General features: G+C 37.5%; 1 protein-coding gene across 1 annotated transcript; it reads right to left on the minus strand.

Moving 5' to 3' along the window:
* Nucleotides 1-1,040: 1,040 nt before the first annotated feature.
* Nucleotides 1,041-14,000, minus strand: LCTL (lactase like). The gene is made up of 14 exons (XM_056347388.1): nucleotides 13,877-14,000; nucleotides 13,320-13,429; nucleotides 9,986-10,154; nucleotides 8,740-8,900; nucleotides 7,142-7,229; nucleotides 6,779-6,888; nucleotides 6,355-6,483; nucleotides 5,732-5,827; nucleotides 5,013-5,067; nucleotides 4,764-4,925; nucleotides 3,781-4,055; nucleotides 3,294-3,420; nucleotides 2,645-2,844; nucleotides 1,041-2,104 (listed from the first exon to the last, which is right to left on the minus strand). Exons 1-14 carry the CDS (start codon nucleotides 13,998-14,000, stop codon nucleotides 2,015-2,017), a joined length of 1,896 nt encoding a protein of 631 aa, XP_056203363.1. The 3' UTR covers nucleotides 1,041-2,014.
* Nucleotides 14,001-19,760: the final 5,760 nt, after the last annotated feature.

Below are 19,760 nucleotides of genomic sequence, written 5' to 3' on the forward strand. Positions count from 1 at the left end.
ATACGAGGTAAACCTAGTTCCCTCGAAACAAAACTAGAGAGACAGGAGTCATTAGTTCAAATTTGACTGAACAATTGTTGCCTTCAATTAATCACTTCAAATAGTTCTTTTCCACGCATAAATAGTAAGGTATATATTATCCTAGCTTTTAGACGTGCATGACAAACTAATGTTTGAACAGCGCTCTTGGAATATTTAAATGCTTTTCAATTTTAAAATTATGTGTCTGTCTTCAAATAGCAGTTACATGCTAATTAAAAGTATTGATGAACAGATTGAAATCAGAATTTGCAAGCGGCTTTTACTTGAAATTTCTACTTTCAGGATTTGAATCACTTTAATCTTAGTTAACTATTTTCCTAGTGAACAAAGTGTATAGTCGTTTAAAAAATAAGAAGAAACAAAATCTGCTACTAAAAATTAGTAGAAAGTAATGCAGAAAGAAAATGTACTTTAGGTTTTGGTTTTAACAAATTATATTTTTGAGAATTGAATAGAAAAAACTTAAATGGATAAGTGAAGTAGTATTTCTTCACAATGGTATAAAAAGGCATCTGTGGTAAACTAACATATAATCACAGTTGCATTTTATTTATTACGCAAAATGAAGATGTGTGTAGGCGTGCAATTTTAACTATGATTTCGAAGGTAGAATATTAGTAGGACAATACTGATGAGTATGCAGAGCATGGAAACTGTAGGAAGAACAATCTCTGTCACCATTTCCATGTGAGCAATCAGGGAATCTAAAATTTGAGAAATGAGTAATACATAAGAAGTTTAATCTTCTGGAGTATGCTAATTGTGAACTTAGAGTTTCCATAGATAAAGGATGTTTTTGAACGTTTATGGCAAAAATTCTTCTGTTAAACGTTGACATTGGCATAAACAGCAAACAAAACAAAGAAAATTCTGTAGGTCTGCAAAAGCTGGAGCAAATCCATGATAGTTCCCTCTCCCCCCGCACCCCCCCCTTTTTTTTATTTTATTTTTTTGAAGATATGTCAGTGCTCGAAGGGCTGCAGAAACTTTGCTTATTATGAATTGGCTTCAGTTCATTAGCAGTATTCTACTGTTCCTTTGATTTTTCTTCCTTCCACCCCAAGGGAAGGGTAGAAAGTAAAATTGTCAAAGAGAAATCCTTGGGAAGCACTTCAGACTTTTTATGATTGTCTTGTAGCTCTTTGAAAAACTAAATGGGTTTTATTTTGTAGAATTTTACTCCATAGATAAGCCTCAAACGGTTCAGTAAACACAATTAATTCACTTAGAACATGTAACTCGGCAGTTGAGGCCAAGTAGGATAAAATTAGGATGACTGTTTTGACGTTTTTCTACCATGTGGAATTTATCTCATCCTTCTCATGAGGCTTTATAATACCTCATCTTTCTTAAAAGTTTCAGAAAACCATTGTGGTAGACTATTCTTCTAGTTCAGGAATTAATGAAAAGTCCTGAATTACACTGGAGAGGTCTTAAGTGAGATGGATTAGCTTGGCACTGTGGAAACTGCAGGGAAAGTCTGCTGTATTAAGTATTCTTGAGCAGCTGCTCTAAGTCGTGCTAGTATTAGCTTTGTTACCAGGAGTATGAAAGAGCAGAAATGTGGCTTAACACTATCTTAGGCTAGTACTTAGTCCATTTTTTTTTATAGTTCTATCTTATATAGCAGTCAAACATTTAGAGATTTTGTTATCTGCATGGTTGTTTTGATTTGTCTGGGTTTGTTTTCTGTTTGGAAGAGCTATTAGCACTTTCATTATTTTAAGGAGAATGCTGCCTTCCCTAGTCTTAATCTTAAATAGTGACTCTTGGAGTTTGTGGATTTCATTAACATCCAAAGTTGATCTGTTTAGGTACAGTGATTTTAGTTGGAGAGAGTAAATAAAGAAATTTTGGTTAGAGGCTTGTTGTACTTGAAAACTGTTGTATTTTCAGGGAGAAAATACCTTTTAGGACCTGCTAATTTAGTATTCCAGAGAAATTTTAAATCTGAAAGTTACATAATACGCTTTTATAAAACAGAAGACACATCATTACCTGTACCAAGGAGTTGGTGTGCGATAGAGCAAGTGTCCATGGCCTTCCGATACCAATTTTCCACCTGAGAAGGTTGACATATAGCAGTTCTATTAAACTGTAACATTCTGTCTCGTTCACAGCAGCTGCTTCTTTGTCCTTGAACATTTATCCACTACAATTGCTGCAAAACTATTTTATTCCATTAACACATGATTTTCTGAAAGTTTCTCTGTATCTTTGTGATTTTTATTGCAATATATGTCTAATAGTTAATTGTTTAATAGAATTTTTCAAAGCACGTAATATATTCCATATAATTTTCCAGTAAGGTAGCACATATGCGTAACTTTCTGCCTAGAAATCTGGCAAAGCACTGGCAACTTATGTTTCAAAATTTTTGATTGCATCTCTTAAGTCCAGTTAGAGTTCATGAAATGTTTTAGAAACAGTGATTGAGGCTGTTTCCACTTTCTCTGTCTCTTCTCGGCCTGTGCATTTAACACATCCCTAATTCACAGAACCAAAGTGTCATTTCATGTACTGTATTCCTGCAAGTTGTTTCATGGAATTCAATGTGATATTTGCTCATATATCAAAGAAAAAAATTAGCAAATGACGTCACCTGTCTTGGATTTGGGAATCCATTTGCACTGATAATCTTTTTATAATACTCAACGGATGCCTTCGGGTATCGTGGTTTGTTCTTGTTTTCAAAATCAATGCGATAAAATCCAAATCTTTCAGAGAAGCCTTTGTTCCATTCAAATTTATCCAGCAGTGACCAGGCAGTATAGCCTTTGATATTAACACCATCCTTTAGAGCTGTAAACAGAACACAGATTATTCTGTTAAACTTGTTGCCTGTGTTCGTCATCCTTAAAATATGGTTCTGTAGGTGTTTTCTTTTATACCAGAAAGAGATGGGAGTGGGGGGGAATGGCAAGTATAAAGTAATTTAGATTATTTGAAAACGTTATCTTTAGCTTAGAGGCACTAGAGCTCTGTAAGAACTGTAATAAGGTGCAATTTCTCCATTCTGATAGTGGAAACCAATGATCTATTACAGTATTAAATCTCATGTAGGTTACTCTATTTATTAGCATCAGTATGTTTGGCTAGATTGTCATTTTTGTGAAAACTTATCAGTCTAGTTTGCCATCTTATTTGATCTGTGAATATTTCTCTATGATGTCAAATACAAGAGCAAAAAATAATCAGAAGGTGAAAATGCTCAAAAAGCTTATGCACTGAAAAGATGTTTTTAAAATTACCTTTCAGTATTTCATTAATATATCCTTTCAGATACTCCATCCGCCATTCATCGCACAGTTGCGTATGCTGTGCCTTCTCAGAAACTCCATTCTCTGTCACATAAATGAGAGGGTTCCCATACTGTGTCTGCAAGCAAAGATATGTTTAGACAGTGTCATATAAACAAAGTCGTCTTATTTTGACAGAACATGAGATTCTTAGTAAAATGCATTAAAAGCCATTTACTAGGCTTACTTACAGTTACCTGTAGTAAGAAGAATGTGTAACTAGGAATTTAAGTTAGCTATGGTTTTTATTTTAAAATTACTGAATTCTGTAGTTTTCTGAAGTGAAATTAGGGTGGGGTTTTTTGGCAAAGAAACTTCCCAGTATGACAAGACATAAATATAGGTAAAGCTGTTGAAAATCTAAAATGCTCCTGCAGCTTCTGTCTGTAACCAGGCATTATTTTGTTTGCTTTCTTTTAAAGATTTACTCTGTAATCACCTTAATGAAATTGAGTAATCTTCTGAATCCCCAAGGCACAGAATATAACCATTTAGATCCTGTAGCTGGCCATTTTGGGTCCACCAGTTCAGCCAAATCACGGTCAGTGTGGTAACTGGACACTTGTAGAAAGGGAAAGCTCTTCTGTAGAACATAACGAGTTGTAAAATGACCTATTCCCAGGAAATCCGATGTGCCTTTAATATAGGTTTTCTCTTGCACTGAGAAAGTTGGTAATCTTGATGTCCCCAGGCCCTGCTGGGCACTCTTCCTACCTATCAAAATAATTATAGGAAACATACTTCTGAGGAGCACAGAAATTTGTTTTCTTTACCTCACCAGCAATAAATACGTTTTTCCTGAGCTTAGTGTTAGTGTAGAGGGGCTGTTTAGTTTGATTGCTTTTTTTAAGATTAAATAATCTTTCGTCCTTTTGGTTTGGAGAAGTTGGGTGCAATACATGGAGAAGACAGTGAATTAAAGTGTGTTTTTTTCCAAAGAGCATGGTAAATGTCAACAGAATGATTGGAAATATAACATGACAAGAACACAGGCGCTTTGCTGCTGGGTACATTGCCTGTCTTCTTCATTCTGTGAAACAAAGATAGTGGAGCCCTGTAGAAAGGCAAGCTTTACAGATGAGAAACTGCTGGTTCCTTGTCCTTAGGTGAAAAATCCAGAAAAATATTTACCAACTCTCTCCCTGGCTTGGTTAGGCCACTAAAAACTGTGACTGAAAAGTGAGGTAGTTGCTTGCTTTGAAGTGTGGAGCGCTGAAATTTGCAACATTTGGGCTCAGCAGCAGCCTTGCTTTTCAGTTCTAGTGTGTCCCCCGGACTGGTCAGGAGCTGTGGCTGGCCCATGGGCTGCTTAGCCTTGTCTGACCGATGTCCGCGTACCTGACTAAACGACACGTTGGTCAAGGGGTATTGTGATATGCTGTGTGTAATTTATTCAAGTTCTAGTCGGTTACTGGGGCTTACCTACATAATTCTTCATAACTTCTGGATAGTCTCCTCTGTAAATTGGATTTGCAAACCATCCCAAATGAAACTGTATGTATCTTTCAGCAGCGTCTCTATCTGTTTGGCTATGTGGATCAACAGGTTCACCCCAACCACTAGTTAGGGAAATTCCAACCATACCTTAAAACACAAAGTGATAATTCTGCAGTTTATGCATAATCTTTAAGCCCTTAATAGAAGCATAATCACAGAATGAATCCTTATTACCTTGCTGCTCACTACGCCATGTGTTATTGTAAGAGTGCCATACCTTTGCGTGAGTCTGTAAGTTAAAAGAAAAAATAATCATATGCACATTTTACTCTGTTATGCCATGGTCAGCATAGAAAGCTAGTGAAAATCAAGAGCAGTTTTTACCCTAAGGTGTTCCTGAAAATATCACGTAATTTCTTTTATGTATATTGTGAAAAACTTATTTCATATAAGATGTCAAAAAAGCATTTAAGCAAGATTCCCTTCCTAAATTCCAGGAGGTCTCCATGAAGATAACACACAGCATTCAGTATAGTGTCCTGTCCAATGTCTCCAGTCTTTGGGTGTCTTTGCCTAATTTATTCGGGCAAATGAAAGTTTATTTTTATGAGAGCTAGCTTTACTGAAGTCACATAGAAAATTCAAGTCCTTTCAGCAGGTCAGTATTTTACTCCTTGTTTCTAGAGTAACCCAGATATTTTCTTATTCAACCAGTTTGAAACATACTGTAAAAGACACTTAAGTTGTAAAGAAAAATCTTAAGTTGTTGCAACAGTGTCGCATCAACTACCTTGAATATGCATGGGGGGCTTAAAGTCAGGTGGTAATTTCGATGTGCTATTTGGAAATTGCATCATTGCAAAACTGTATTTCCATTTAAAGAATCAAAATAACTATCAGTCTGCTAAAAATTCTTAATTTACACATACTTTAAAGCACAATTTTAGTTTTACTTTAATTATATGGTGTGCTGCTTTGTATGCTCCACATCCACCGAGCTTCAGTCCTGGTGCATGTTCTCCTGTTTCATAACCCTTTTCAGCAACTGCCTACAAATACACAGAGTCGTTATTCTCAGAACAGCTGAGGTAGTGAATTTGCTGTCATCCTATGGGCTTAGGTCCTGTGCTCTTCTGCACAGTCTGTCTGCGTCTCAATCTCTCTATCCTCTCCAATCCCCTTTTTCCTTTCCCTCCCTTTGGTTTGCATCTACTGCCCCACTGCTTGGTTGATAATATGCTGTGGCTTGTTGGTGACTAGTTAGTGGGCTGACTTGCCAGTTTGCTGTTCCCTGCACAAAGGGCAAGTTATAACTGCGCCTCTGATTTCTGTGCCTCTCTCCTCTCCAGCTACTGATTTTTCAACATTTCACTGGAATTTCATTGATTAAAACTCCGTCCGTGTGCAGAATCTGGCCACTGAGACTTTTTGGGCACAAAGACTAATGGAATAAGTCTCTCCCTTCCCCCTTCCCTTTCCAATTTTTAACTTGCTTTTCTGTAGTGTCACACAGTCCTGTTCCCAATGTTCTGTGAAAGTAATGGGAGCGATTGGAAGGAAAGCATTGATGACTTACCCAAGGATTACTAAAAGTAATCCAATGTTTCACACGATCGCCAAACTTCTCAAAACACAGATTTGCGTAATCATTAAAATAATTTACCATGCTTATATTTTGCCAGCCACCATACTTGTCTTGGAGAACCTTCATAAATAAGAATTTCAAGAATCAATAATGTTATTTAAAAAATAACATTTCTTATTAACAAAGACTGTTATTTATACTTCAGTAGCTCAGAAGATTTTTTTCAAAACTTCAATGTATATGAACTACAGTATATATAAAATGCAAATGAATAAAAAATAAGTGCATTTAAAAGCATACAGACATCTTTAAACATTTTTCTAAAGTACGCATAGTCCTTAAACTTAGAAATAAACTTCCTTTCCTATCAGAAGCATTTGTATTAGAGATTTCACTCATTTAAATGTTGTCCAACCTGTGGAAGATCCCAGTGGTAGAGGCTCACGATAGGGATAATATTGTTTTCCAGAAGACTATTAATTATATCATTGTAGAACTGTATTCCTTTTTCATTCAGTTGCTCTGCTGATGAAATGCATAGACAAGAAGTTACCTAGGTTTTTCAAATAACTGGAAGAACAGAAATCTGAAAATTTTAGCCAAGGAATTTTACATTACAGTGATGGTTGTGCTGTAATGGATGTGTGATAGTTAAACTTTGGTCTGCAGACAACGAGAAATCTATTTAACAGTAACATTGAACAGCTATGGTATACTCATGAGTAAAATTACTTGCCTACTAATACCGGTAAGAATATGGTGAACTTGTTATGCTTACTTTTGATGCCAGTGGGCATAATCCGAGGCCATGAAATAGAGAATAGGTAGTGATTAACTTTCAGCTCCTTCAGTAACTGAATATCATCCTGTGAAAAGAAAATCCAATTAACATATCTGAAGTCTGAGCAGAATAAGGATTCCATCAGTTATTTTTTGCATTTGTGTTGAGATGATGGCTTTTTCTACCTGTGTTCTTCCTTTTTCTTGTATGTTTCTTCTTGACTCCGAAGAAATCCTGTAATATTTGTGTTAACAACTATGGAAGCTGAACATTTTCACCATCAAATAGAGGACAGAAAAATGTGTTGAGGTGTTCTGCAACACAATTACGTCAGAATTTGTGATGTGTATGTTTTAAAAATTATACAAACCTTTAAATCTTGACCTCAAACATTTCAGCTTAGGCACAAAAACATGATTATGCAGGCTATCGTTTACTGTCTCATACTGGAGTTAGCACAAACAAAAATATTCAGTGCAAATACATGTTCTTTTTCGAAGTAATAGTATATCTTCAATATTAAATTAAATTAGAAATTGATGGTATGAGCCAATGCAAAGAGAATTATGATGATGAAAGCAAAGAGAGGAGTGTTATTATATAAAAAGGATCATGTAACCGAACACACACAAGCAAATTTTAGAAAGTATCTCAAAATACAAGCCCACAGTAGCAAGTAAATGTTGAAATGTTGTCATTTATGTCTGAATCCTCTCTGAAAAATAGCCCCTGTGATCATTGTGTCAATCTCTTTTGATGCAACAGCCCAGTGAACGTCAGAGTTCCAGCCTCTCTGTGGGTTTTTATTAAGCTGTTCTTTCAAGCTTCTACTTGTTTGAGAGAGATCAAATGAAATCTCCCATTTTAGGATAGCAAGGCATAATTAGTTTCTTTCTTCTTGGTTCTTGCTGAGACCTCTGGTTCTCCCTGGGATTTCATTATGTGCAAAACCCTCAGTGGAATATGACTTTTATCAAGTTAGTTGAAATTCCAATTATGTAATATTGGCTTATCACAGTCATTTGGATTCCTCTTGCTGTGTATCTCTTTCCTCCAGGACAGTAATTCTGAAATTGTTTTTTACAGTTTTAATCTTAGAAACATATTGCTAATAGAGCTTTATTGATTATTTATTTGTTATCCATTCAGAAAAATGGAAAACATTCAGACCGAATTTTAAAGCCCCTAATGGTCTTACTATTCTTAAATATACATAGAAACCCTTTCAAGCTGCTCGAACACACACACACACACACAAATGTTAATTTTATTCAAAGCTCAGATGTGTTCATTGTTGTTCTAACTAAGCATTTGAACTTCCCACAAAATTTAGAATATTTCTTTGGACACAATAATCTGGAAAAACTGAGACATATTTGGGAAGTACTGTGGTATTATTGATTCTATAGGATTATTAGGAAAAAAAATTTACTAAACTAATTGAAAATATCATCCCTTGGCTTCCTAACTTAAATGAGCCTATAGAGCAACTGAAGTATTTCACCTTTGCTGTTATTTCAAAATGGGAAATCAGTATCATGAAATCATGAAAACAAATGAATGTTTCTAGAGGGATAGTTCCTCTTTAACAATACCTTAACTTTGTAGTAGCTATCACATGCTGAATCTCCTGTTTCGTTTCTAAATGTTTTCCCTTTCTTGTGAGTAAAAGCATCCCAGATACTTGGTCCTTTCCCATCCTTGTCCCAAGCCCCTTCAGTCTGGTATGCAGAACTTCCAACACCCCATAAAAAACCTAAAAGTAAAAATAAGTGAGTTATGATTTAAAGTTTCCTGCATTCATACTAAATTTTCATATGAGAAAGTAATTAATAACACCTTTACAGCTGCATAGCTTGGTGTGAAATGAGCATGATTGAATACCTGCTGAACAAGAGGCCAATGTTTTCTATGTCAGACTGTATCGGTGTGTATAAAGGGACTGTCTGAAAATGTGGTCTAGGCTAAAGGTATCCTTTTCTGAGGCACTGAAAAAAAAGTCTAATTCTTTCATGTATTAAACCTTGTTACTATAATTTTGCAGTGAGGAGGCATGGACAGTGTGGCAGAAGTGTCTCACTGTAAGAAAAAAATAAGGTTCTGACATAATTTCTGCTTGCTAGTTTTTCTGGGGTTTTTAACATTTAAAAGTTTAGCTGTTATGTAAAATATATGGAAAGATTCTGGATTACTTCCCTAGTATTATACAAAAGGACACGATTAATACATTTCATAAGCCACTTAACTTGAGCATGAAAACAAATCAGTGCCTGTATCTTTTTAGTTTTGATTTTGGTTGAATGAAATGTGTGAGTATAAACATATGTTGAAGAAAGGACAGGGTTTCATAAAGCAGTACTGGAGGGTGAATTAGATAGTACTAAACAGCTTGAAACAAACCCAATGTGATTATTTCACTCATGTTCATTCTTAAGTTAGCTGCATCTGCATAACAAAGGATATTTTTAGTTTATAGTTCTTCAGTAGTGGTAGATAATGTATGAAAAAGGAGAAAGTTCTCAGCTGTGATTTTTGTTAAACCATGCATCTTAATCACAGACAGGAAAGGGAGATCTGGATTTGAAGTATTAATCTATTAGCATTTATTCTTGAGATTACTGTTTTAAGTGACTATATGAAATGCAGGGTTATGTGAATCCCTGTATTTCCAGAGCCAGGTGCAGAAGGTGATATTAAGTGTGTATTCTGCAAGAGTCTGAATCTTTGTTTCTGTCATTTCAGTGAAAGAACAAGGAAAACCTTTTGGTAGCTTGCTTGTGCACACACACACATAGGTCTAGAGCATTAGAAAACCCGCCATCAAGTGTAGTTCAAAAGTACCAGCTGGAAAAGTGCCATAATAGAAAGAGCCTGGATTATTCTTTGTCCACTGGAAATCCTCAGCTGAATTCAGCTGTATTATCGGCACAAGCATACACCATATTCTCAAAATGTAAGTCTTCATCGCTGTTAATTTCATCACTGCAAACTGTTCTCTGTAAGTTCCCACCTGATAAAATAGAAGAGCATTGTCAAGTATTGCGGCTCTACAAAGTAGGCTTAGGGTGATCAAAAGGGAAAAGCTTACTTTTTACACTGAATAGGTACAATTTTCATTGAAGGCTAAAAGCAGTGCTTGCGCAAAGTGGAAGATGCAGGTAAGCTTCTGGCAGGGTGATGAAAATGGATGAAATGCATGCTTACAACTATTAGATGTGCTCCCTGCATATTTTCCATAATGTTACTTATCTTTACTATATTCTAAACGTCTCTTTGTTGGTAGCTGTTTTGTTCTGGATTTCAGACTGTCCCACCAGTGTCAATAACTACAACCCTGCAAACAGTGGTTGTGAGTGGGAGCAAGAAATAAAAGTGCATATGCTGCTAGCATTTTGTCACCTAAATGTGTAATGGAAACAAACCTTGTGGAAGTTGAAAAAGAAAATTAGTACTTGCAGTTGTTGCAGTTTTAATAATTGCAACTTTTGATGATATCCCTTTTATCCAGTTACAGCATCAATTTAAGATTTTAACTGCTGAATCAGGTTGAACTATTGGTGGGATGACCAATTGCAACCATTTAAAATAAAGTTTCAGAAGGGCTTTGTAGAACTGCACTATTTTCCCAAAGGATGTATTTTACATTCCTAGCCTCTGTTGGTGAATTTGAAGATGGGGTTAAGGGTGAGGAGAAGTAGAACAAATAACATTAAAAATAATCATATTTTGCACTGGAGCATTGTAAGAAAGAAAAAATAGATCCAAAGCTTTTAAAAGGAAACTGGGATTACAGGATTGCACACGTACTCTAAGCCAGTGAGACACAGCATTTCATAGTCTTAGGGATCCCAAGAGCAGGTAAATGAAGGTCTGAAAACACCGCATCCGTGCCTGCCTCTATGAAACCAGCCTTGCTGCAGTCTTTGTGCAACATGCAAGAAGGGAACTGCTTTGTACACAGCATCTCTTCTCATCAGCTCCTCTTGCACAGCCCTGGGGCAAATGACAGAATGAGGGTGGAAAAACCACCTTTGGAATGAGGTGACCCATGGGTGAGCCTGCTGTGTGCTTCTTCACCTTCTCTGTTAGGAGATGTCAGTAAAGGGAGAGATTGGCTAAACAGAACTAAGCAGCAATTTATTTCTGACTTGCTTTTTACCATGACTTTGTAGCATCTGTCTCCTGCACATAAAAAGTTAGGATCTGCGCCAAAGCTTGATGGGAATCTTTGCCCTGACTTCCCTGGACTGTAGGTCAAGCCTCTAGTGATCTGTGATACCAGATCCAACCAGCCTGTGTAATACCTGTGTGGCTTGCAGATTGATTCATGATCAAAATGAAAAAACAAGTTTGGCTAAAACAAAAAGGCAAAGGAATCACTTTTCAGAGCATGTAATAAATGTATGACCTCACAGACCTCTTGTTTTTCTGCGCTTGTTAAAGAGCTTTCCATATCTCCTAATTAACACAGGAACTGCACAGCTGGTTTGGGAAAATGTATCTACTTCAACATCAAAAGCCTTTAGCCTTGGATTAAAAGAATCTTTACCTCTTTATTTCTAATGTGAACATTTAGATTGCAAGGGGCGAGGGGGAAGAGAGCAGACTACAACCATTTAAAAGATCCACAGGGTCTAAATAAGTTTGTATTTTGAATATAGAAGGTTGCAAATACATGTGATTTTAATTTAGGCATTGCCAGTCATATCTAGCTCTTCAGCATAGTCAATAAATTAGTTTATTTTTAGAGTTGCCCTTTGTATTCTTGTTAGCAATAACTGACAGTCATATGAAAAGAAGCAAGGAGCACAGAAAATTTTTTTGCGAGGTATATCGTTGGTTTCTATAGCAGAGGCATTAACCCTATGGGCATAGGAGGACTATGCTTTTGCAGGGGTGTTGATATTTCTGTTCCAAAGTTCGAGCATAGCTTTAATAACATTTTAGGGTGTTTATTATCATTTTAGACATTTGTAACTATCTGATTTTTATTTTGGGTAACTCACTTGGAGCTAGGAATAACAGTTGAATCAAAATCAGTATTTTTTTTCTCTTTAGCTTGATAACTGTATTAGAAATAGTTTCAGTACTTCAAGAATTGCTCAAGCACAAGAAACAAGTTTTTAAGCAAACAATTTTATACCTGTATTGAAGAACAGTATTATTTTATGCACCATTCTCTGTGGAATATTCTATCAATTACTTTTCAAATTAATACATACTTTTTGGAACTCTTTATTGCTCCATTTTTCTGGCACATACCTTTACAAATACAGTAGAAGACACAGCTATTCAAATAGTGCAAAAAGGTTCATCAAGTTTAGGCTGTAAGGCTGGTACTGTAAAGCACTCTTTTGACTCTCTTGTTCTCTAGCAGCTGTGTTACCTTCTACCCTGGTTATAGATTTATTTTCATTTTCCCCAATTTCTGACTTACCTGGTGTTCTTTGCAATGGATGTGTCCCAAATGGGAGATTCCTCTGAACTGCCAGAAATTTACTAGGGCGTTCAGAATAAATTTACTTTCACAGAATAATTGCACAGAATTAATCCAACTGTCACAAAAACTAGGAGAAACATCTAGTTGAAAACAGCATTTTGTTCACTTACAGCCAAAACAAAAAAGAACAATCCTTTTGTATTCACAGCAAATGCTGCAGGAAAAGGTTTAGCTTAACCGTACGAATCTTTTAGCAATGAGGTATTTTCCTTTGTAAGCAAAATTAGCTTTGTGAAAGATCTATACGTTCATACATAATTGCACTTGCTCTTGATTTGGGTATTTGTAGACCTTTTTCTCTCAGTGCAGTTATCCGTATCCTAGATGGTATTTGGCAGGGAGATCTCTGGGAGATTTTGTGAGGCCAAGCGTTTTGTTATTACATGGCATAATTTTGAATCAGATATTTAGGATGCAGTCTTGAAAAATAACATGCTTTTTCTTTTCTCTTGTTTCTGGAAGAATTCCTTATGGTGATGTCTTTGTGGAAAAAATAACTCGCCCAGTCCTGGAGGTCAGCTGTTCAGCTTGAGCTACAGCTGCTCATTCTTTAGTTCTGCGAGTTACCATGCAGTCCCCCCTCATAGACAGTGTGCATTGAAAATACTATCAAATGAGCACACCCATTCTAGGGCTTGCTGGGCTGAAAACGTGGTTTCAGACATTGCAGCTCACCTGATGACGGACAAAAAGGCTTTCTCTGCCGAGAGGCGGGGGCGAGCCTCCCAAGGGCAGCAGTGAAGGTGGCTGCTCCTGTGTGGGAGGCCTGCAGTAGGAGAGAGGTGCTGCAGGGGGAGGGTGTGGACAACACCGATACAAAAAGATGTGTGAACCTTCCGCCTATCCACCCTAAGGAAGGGGGTCTGTAAGCAAAGGGAGTCTTGCAGGGAAGCAGGAGAAGCACTAGCTCTGTTGGCTCTAGGTAGTTGAGTCATTTTCTCCCCACTGCAGTGCATTCGTGTAGCTGCCTGACACTTGGGCATTCTGTGAGTGGCGTGACTCGTGACCGTAGAACCTGCTATCCTATGCCTTTGAAGCTATACTGTTTGTAAGCGAATTCCCATTTATTTATTTAGCTACTCAATTTTTTCTTTTTTTTTTTTCCCCCCTCCTTTTATAATTTGGGGGGTTTTTTTTGAGCAGTACTGGTGCCCTCTCGTGGTCAATTTCATGAAAAAGCATTAACATTAAAAAGGTTGCCTGGTAGTGTAAAATAAGTAACAACATATTACCTCTGATCTCGGAAGTGAAAAAGTGCTTTGAAACTACAGAGGGAATATCATCAGGGGCTCTTTGGTCATCCGTGCCGGTCTCTTGGTGTGCTTGCTTGACTTCCTGCTTATCAGAATGGACCATTTTCAAGCATGGAGGAGGTGATCCTTGAAAATCAACGAGCTCATGTGCCTTGTGATTGATGATGCACGTAACGGCAGTATTGTATACATAGGTCAGCCTACTACAGAGGAGTTTGGTGTTTAAGGCACGTTTTTAAGTACTTGCTATACATTTGGCATGCTTTATCTCCTGCAGAAGTGAGTGGGGCAGTGTATAGAGTCACTGCAGTACTGTATGATGCTAGAGTTGTGAGGGCTGAGGGTGCGTGCACATTAGTCAGTCCTTGTTAAATCACAATAGCACCCAAACAACATACCAAAACCAAAGGCTTTGGTGTGCCAAGAGAGAGACTATGACTATTCAGAGAGCTGACAGTGGAAGCAGACAAAGACAGATCACCCCTCTTTACAGAGGAGAAGCTGAGGCCTGGGTGGATTGGACAGAAATCACACAGGGAGTTTGTATCAAGCTAGGAACGAACTCGGATCTCTTGGCTCTCTGCCCAGTGCCATACATACAAGCTGGTCTGCTGCTTTAGGGACTAGCTCATGCATCACTAAAGTTATTTGGTGAATTGTACTGACTTCAGTGGTCAGAAGGAGCAAGCCCTTGGTGTGCATGAAAACACGATTCTTTCAGGCTACTTTTAACATGGGCTGCTAGAAGCATGATACTGTTCCACTCTAAGTTGTGCTTACATGCGTTTTCTTCTCTGAACACAATCTTTTCCGTGATGCTGTTTCCCGGTTTCCTGCATAAAAGCCCAAATTTACAAAAATTAAAAAAAAAAATATCACGAGATATTTACATTGCTACAGCTTGGTCATTTTTTCCTCCCGTTTCATCTTGGAAAAGTTTTATTAGCAGCAGTTTTTAAAATATGCCAGAAACACATCAAGGCTATAAAATCTTTTATTTTGTTTTATTGGTAAAAAGAATGTTAAAAAAATGTACTCAGTGGCGTCCATCCAAAATTGCCCAACGACTGCAGTAAAATAACCTGGAAAGTAGATTATGTAACTGGTTTACTACCGTGGGCTGTGAAATCGGGGGAAACTTGGGATTGACTCTCAGTTTATGGTTTATCTGCTGTTCATTTGTCTACAGCCTGGAGTGGATCTTCATCCATAAATGATGTAGATATTTACATATTGTCTTGCTGAGGAATACTATGTGAGCATACCACAAAAAGTTTGGCAGAAAACCCACTATCTTAAGTGAATTGATACTTATCCTCCCACTTCATTTTCCATCTGTGCTACACTTCTTGTTGCAAAACTTATCTCCAGATAGACAAGCAGAGATGGCGTCACCCCTAATAACAGATACCATAAAAATGGAATTTATTTGATTTTTTGCTTTTAGCTCTTATGTTTTGCCTAGGCTGATGAAAAAGTTGAAGCTGTCTTTCCTAATTCCCTGGCAGCTGTTCAGACAACTAGACCAAATCCTCCTCCTACAATTATAACCTATCCCCCCAGCTTCCTGATTCTTCATTCTTCCAAGTTGCACTCCCTTTCCAACCTTGAATAGGCCTTTTCTGTCTCAGAGAGAAAAATCCTTTCTTATTATACAGTGACCAGAACACGTAATTTTTCCAGTGTGTGGTCTACTGCAGCTACCCTGAGATATTGGAGATTTTTCAAAATCAAAACAAAACCCACTTACAATTGTTCTTGGAACAAGAACACTTGTATAACTGTACTTGTATTTTTCTGTGTTATAAAATTACTTTTGTTGCATTATGTTAGCTTTTTTTGGAAACCTTTTGTCTAACACTCAACTGTACTAATGGCCTGGACTTGTTTTCAGAGAAAAATAGAAAATTGGAAGTAACTAGAATGAGGGTGCCTTGCTTTACAATCAGTCGTGTTGCTTTGACTTGAAGCAGTTGGGGGAACATAGTAGTTGATAGAGATGATGTTCAAAACTGTTTCTTATGAGCAAGTGAATTCTAAAGGCAGAAAGGAGTGTTTGGAAATGTGGGAAATGCATTTTATTGCCTATAAAAAGAGATTAAGGACACTGAAGGCTCATTCTGCTCTAAAAAGCCTGGTTTTGAACTTGCACATATACACCAGGGTTGCTCGGTAACTTTAGAATAAAGATTGCCAAGTGTTCCGTGCTTAGAGCCATTTTTATTTCTTACATAAAAGCTTTTAGCCAGACTAATCTGGTCATGTTTGTGCAGCTCTACCCAATAAACTTTGGTGGACCTGACCTTGTTTATGCCTTTTCCCCAGCTCCTTATGCCATCAGCTGGCCTGGTCAGTTGACAAGCCTGCCTTTCCTTGGACTACCAGGAGGCTCAACACCCCTACCAGGGCACCTGGGATACAATGCATTGACAACACTGGCTGGTGCCATTCACAGAATTTTACTGTGCAACTGGTTGGTTCCCAGTTTGACCATTCTGTGGGGGATACCCATCCTCTTGTATCCTGGGAAATCTGTGGGCAGTTTCTGAAGACAGTCTCCATCTTAAGAAACCCTCCAGAAGTCTGGAAGATCTTGTGTTTTAACTGTGATCCCTGAGATGAGATCAAGATAGGTAACTTTGGATCTTACACCATATATACTTAGCAGTTTCTACACTATTGTGAAAGTTAATGCTATCATATTTTATTCCCATTGAGCGCACTGAATAGCTGTTATCACAAACTACTGGTTTTACTGGGGTAATTTTTGGACAAACTAAAATATTTGAGAATCTGCCACCTCTGTTTTGCAAAGAAAGCCTGTAAAGATTGACAAGGATAAAGTTAAACTGCAGAATCTATCCTAGTTATACTAAAAGTTGAAATTTTAAAGGTGTCATTTTCAAGTAAGGTCTTAAATTGTGTATTCTTAATAATGATTCTTGGTGCATGTAGAGAGGTGCAGACACTTCCCCCTTTTGTGGAATGCTCTTCTCCCAAGTGTTTGAAACTATTGGATTTTGAATGCCCAAGCTGAGTGGATGGTTGAAAATCCCAACCATGATATATAATAAATTACAGATGTTATAGATACTCCTGGGTGCAATGAAGAAAGTCATGGAAGTTTGCTTCTAAAAATCAATTTTAATTTATCTTTTCCTGCTGACAGCTTCATGCTAAGAGTTGGCCTCCATTTGATGTGAACACTGAGAAGCTGCTGCAGGCTACCACTGATTGGAATTTACTTCTATTAGTCTAATTGCATGCTCTACCATCATCTGTTTGCAATCACAAAAAGGAAGCTTCTGAAGCTTGGGAATGAGAGAAAATGAAGTGTCTTGACAACTACAAAACACTGAATGCTTTTGGAGGTTTTCCCATCACTGTGAGTACAAACAAAAAGGCACAGCTATATTTTTTTTCCATGTCCATCTTTACACTGCATCTATAACATAAATACATACAATAACTAGGAATAGTGATAATTAATGAAGGACCCCAAGCACTGTAAATTGATAATGAGTAAGAGTTCATGAATCTTTATGGAGGAGGTTGAGTTAGTTCATGATTGAATTAGTTGAATTAGGTCATTACTAAAATCATACAATTGTTCTTTCTATGGGTATTCAACTTAGCTTATGAAACATTCAAATTCAGTGCTTCTGGCTGTCCAGTTTAACTACTGGTTTTAAAACACACTCCTTGGGTATTTTTTCTCTACACTAGAAGCTCTGATATTAGTCCTTTTCTCATGCAGAGGGCAGACACAAACTGTAAGGAAGTGAACAGACAAAGCACCTTAATAACTAAAGACGCCAAGACTAGTTTTGCGTCAAGTCTAGAGGTTTAGGCTGCAGAGAAAGGTTGAGAGCCTTGCAGAGCATTTAGCTGAACTCCACCAAGAGGCAGCATTGTACAGCTCTGGAGGAGCCGTGGAGAGCCAGGCTGACCCTGGGCTTGCTTCACTAGTCCCTTCACCTGTGAAATGGTTGCAATGCTGATCACCCACTCTGCAGACCACATTGAAAAATGCTAGTGAGTAGTACTGTGCTGGGTACCCTGGAGTTGGAAATCTGTTATTTATGGATGAACTACTAATACTAATTCAGTGGCAGGAATCTGTCTCTGCCTGGCCAGTAGATGTGGAGAAGAGCAGCGAAGAATGCAAAAGGTACCCTGCAGCTGTTAGTGGGACAGGAGTGTCAGGTCTGCGAGGGAAAGGAAGACTTTACTCACATGAGCACAGCCTGTGAGAGCTGCTTTCTAAACTACCAGGCTCTTTATTTTCTAGGTAAACTTTTAAACTTCATGGGGAAAGTGTGAAGATGAACTAAGATAATCTCAATTCTTGTACAGCTGGGGTGAACTCCTGTAGTGACAGTTGTTCGGTGGTGTGGCATGTATTAAGCTTGTAGCTTATTTATTAGAACAAAAGAACAGTAAAAAAAAAAAAAAAGCAGTGGCTTTTACTTTTGCATTTTCAGGAATAAATTTCAGAGATGAGACCTTACTAGTACTTATTAGCAACTTCTACTCAAGCAGAATGCCAAGTGATGCCAACGGAGATTTAATGTATTTTTAAAGTGAAATATCTGCCCCAATGCTTTGCTGTATCATAGCCCCCTTATTGGGGACTGATCCAAAACTAAGCTGGCAGAAAGTCTAGCTAATTACGGCATGGTTTAGATGAGGTTCTGAGAGTATTTGTCACTTTGTGATGTAAGGGGTTAAAAATCCAGGAGCCTTTATTCAATTTTAGGCAGCAAAAAGGGAATAATGGAAATAATTCACTGAAACATTGCAATGAATCAGAGAATGTATTTATTAATGTTTAAAAAAACCAAACCAACAACCCTGAGCTGAGATTTAATCCAAACTCAGAAAAGCGTGAGGAACTTTATAAGATTTCCATCTTAAACTTGACCAGATGTTGGCAGTAAGGTGATAATAATTTGTACTTTGTATCGTATCTGTGGCAACTGTTACATCACCATTATCCTGAGGCACGTAGGTGAAGCAACACTGACTTGTTTCCCTGTGTGTTAGTGAGCCTGTATGCATTCCTTCCACAGGCATTTTTGCACTGAGAGCAATTCAGTAAGCTCAGCTGAGAGCATCAGATGGCTAGTGGGTAGTCTCTCAATCAGGCTGAGGAGGTGGGTGCTCCTAAGCCGGGTTAAATACTGATTTCAGGCTTGTGAGTTTCTATGGATTCTGAGCTTCAGTGCTAATTTCTGCAAAAATGGAAAAATCAGCGAGCTTTCAGTCCAGCACCCTGAGTATGTCCAATTTCAGAGAGGAAACATAATTCATTGTGTCTTGCTACTGAACTCATTCCTCCTAAAGTTGCCCCTCTCTAAAACAGAACTGAAAATACAGTCTTCCTCAGAGACCTAACTGCAAAATGCCTCATGATCCTCGTGCTAGAACAACAAAACAATTGCATCAATGTCTTTGAGGAAGGACTAATTTTTTTTCCCCTGCTGTGTTTATACAATACTTAATTAAGCGAAGTCCATGTCTGCAATGGAAGATTCTTGGTGCTTTTACAACTGATTTCTATTGAGCTGTAGGACTAATACTATTTAAAGAATATTGTTGGGTGGGAGGATGGATTTACAATCTAGACAGTAGCATCAACTTCTGTATGCATAAATTAGAGGCCTTGCCTTAAACTAGGAGGTGTTACAATGGGGTAACTTGCATTGTGAATTAAGCATGTCCTTGAAAATCCAGAGGAGAAGATAGGCTGGACAGTAGTAGTTTCAGTTAGGGATGATTTGTTTGGTTTTCTTAATCTTTTTAAACCTTAAAATACCTGTGAATTAAAGAAAAAAGCTATTCTAATTCTCAAGACTGTACA

This window comes from Falco biarmicus, chromosome 7 (genome assembly GCF_023638135.1).
Source record: "Falco biarmicus isolate bFalBia1 chromosome 7, bFalBia1.pri, whole genome shotgun sequence".
Taxonomy (NCBI): domain Eukaryota; kingdom Metazoa; phylum Chordata; class Aves; order Falconiformes; family Falconidae; genus Falco; species Falco biarmicus.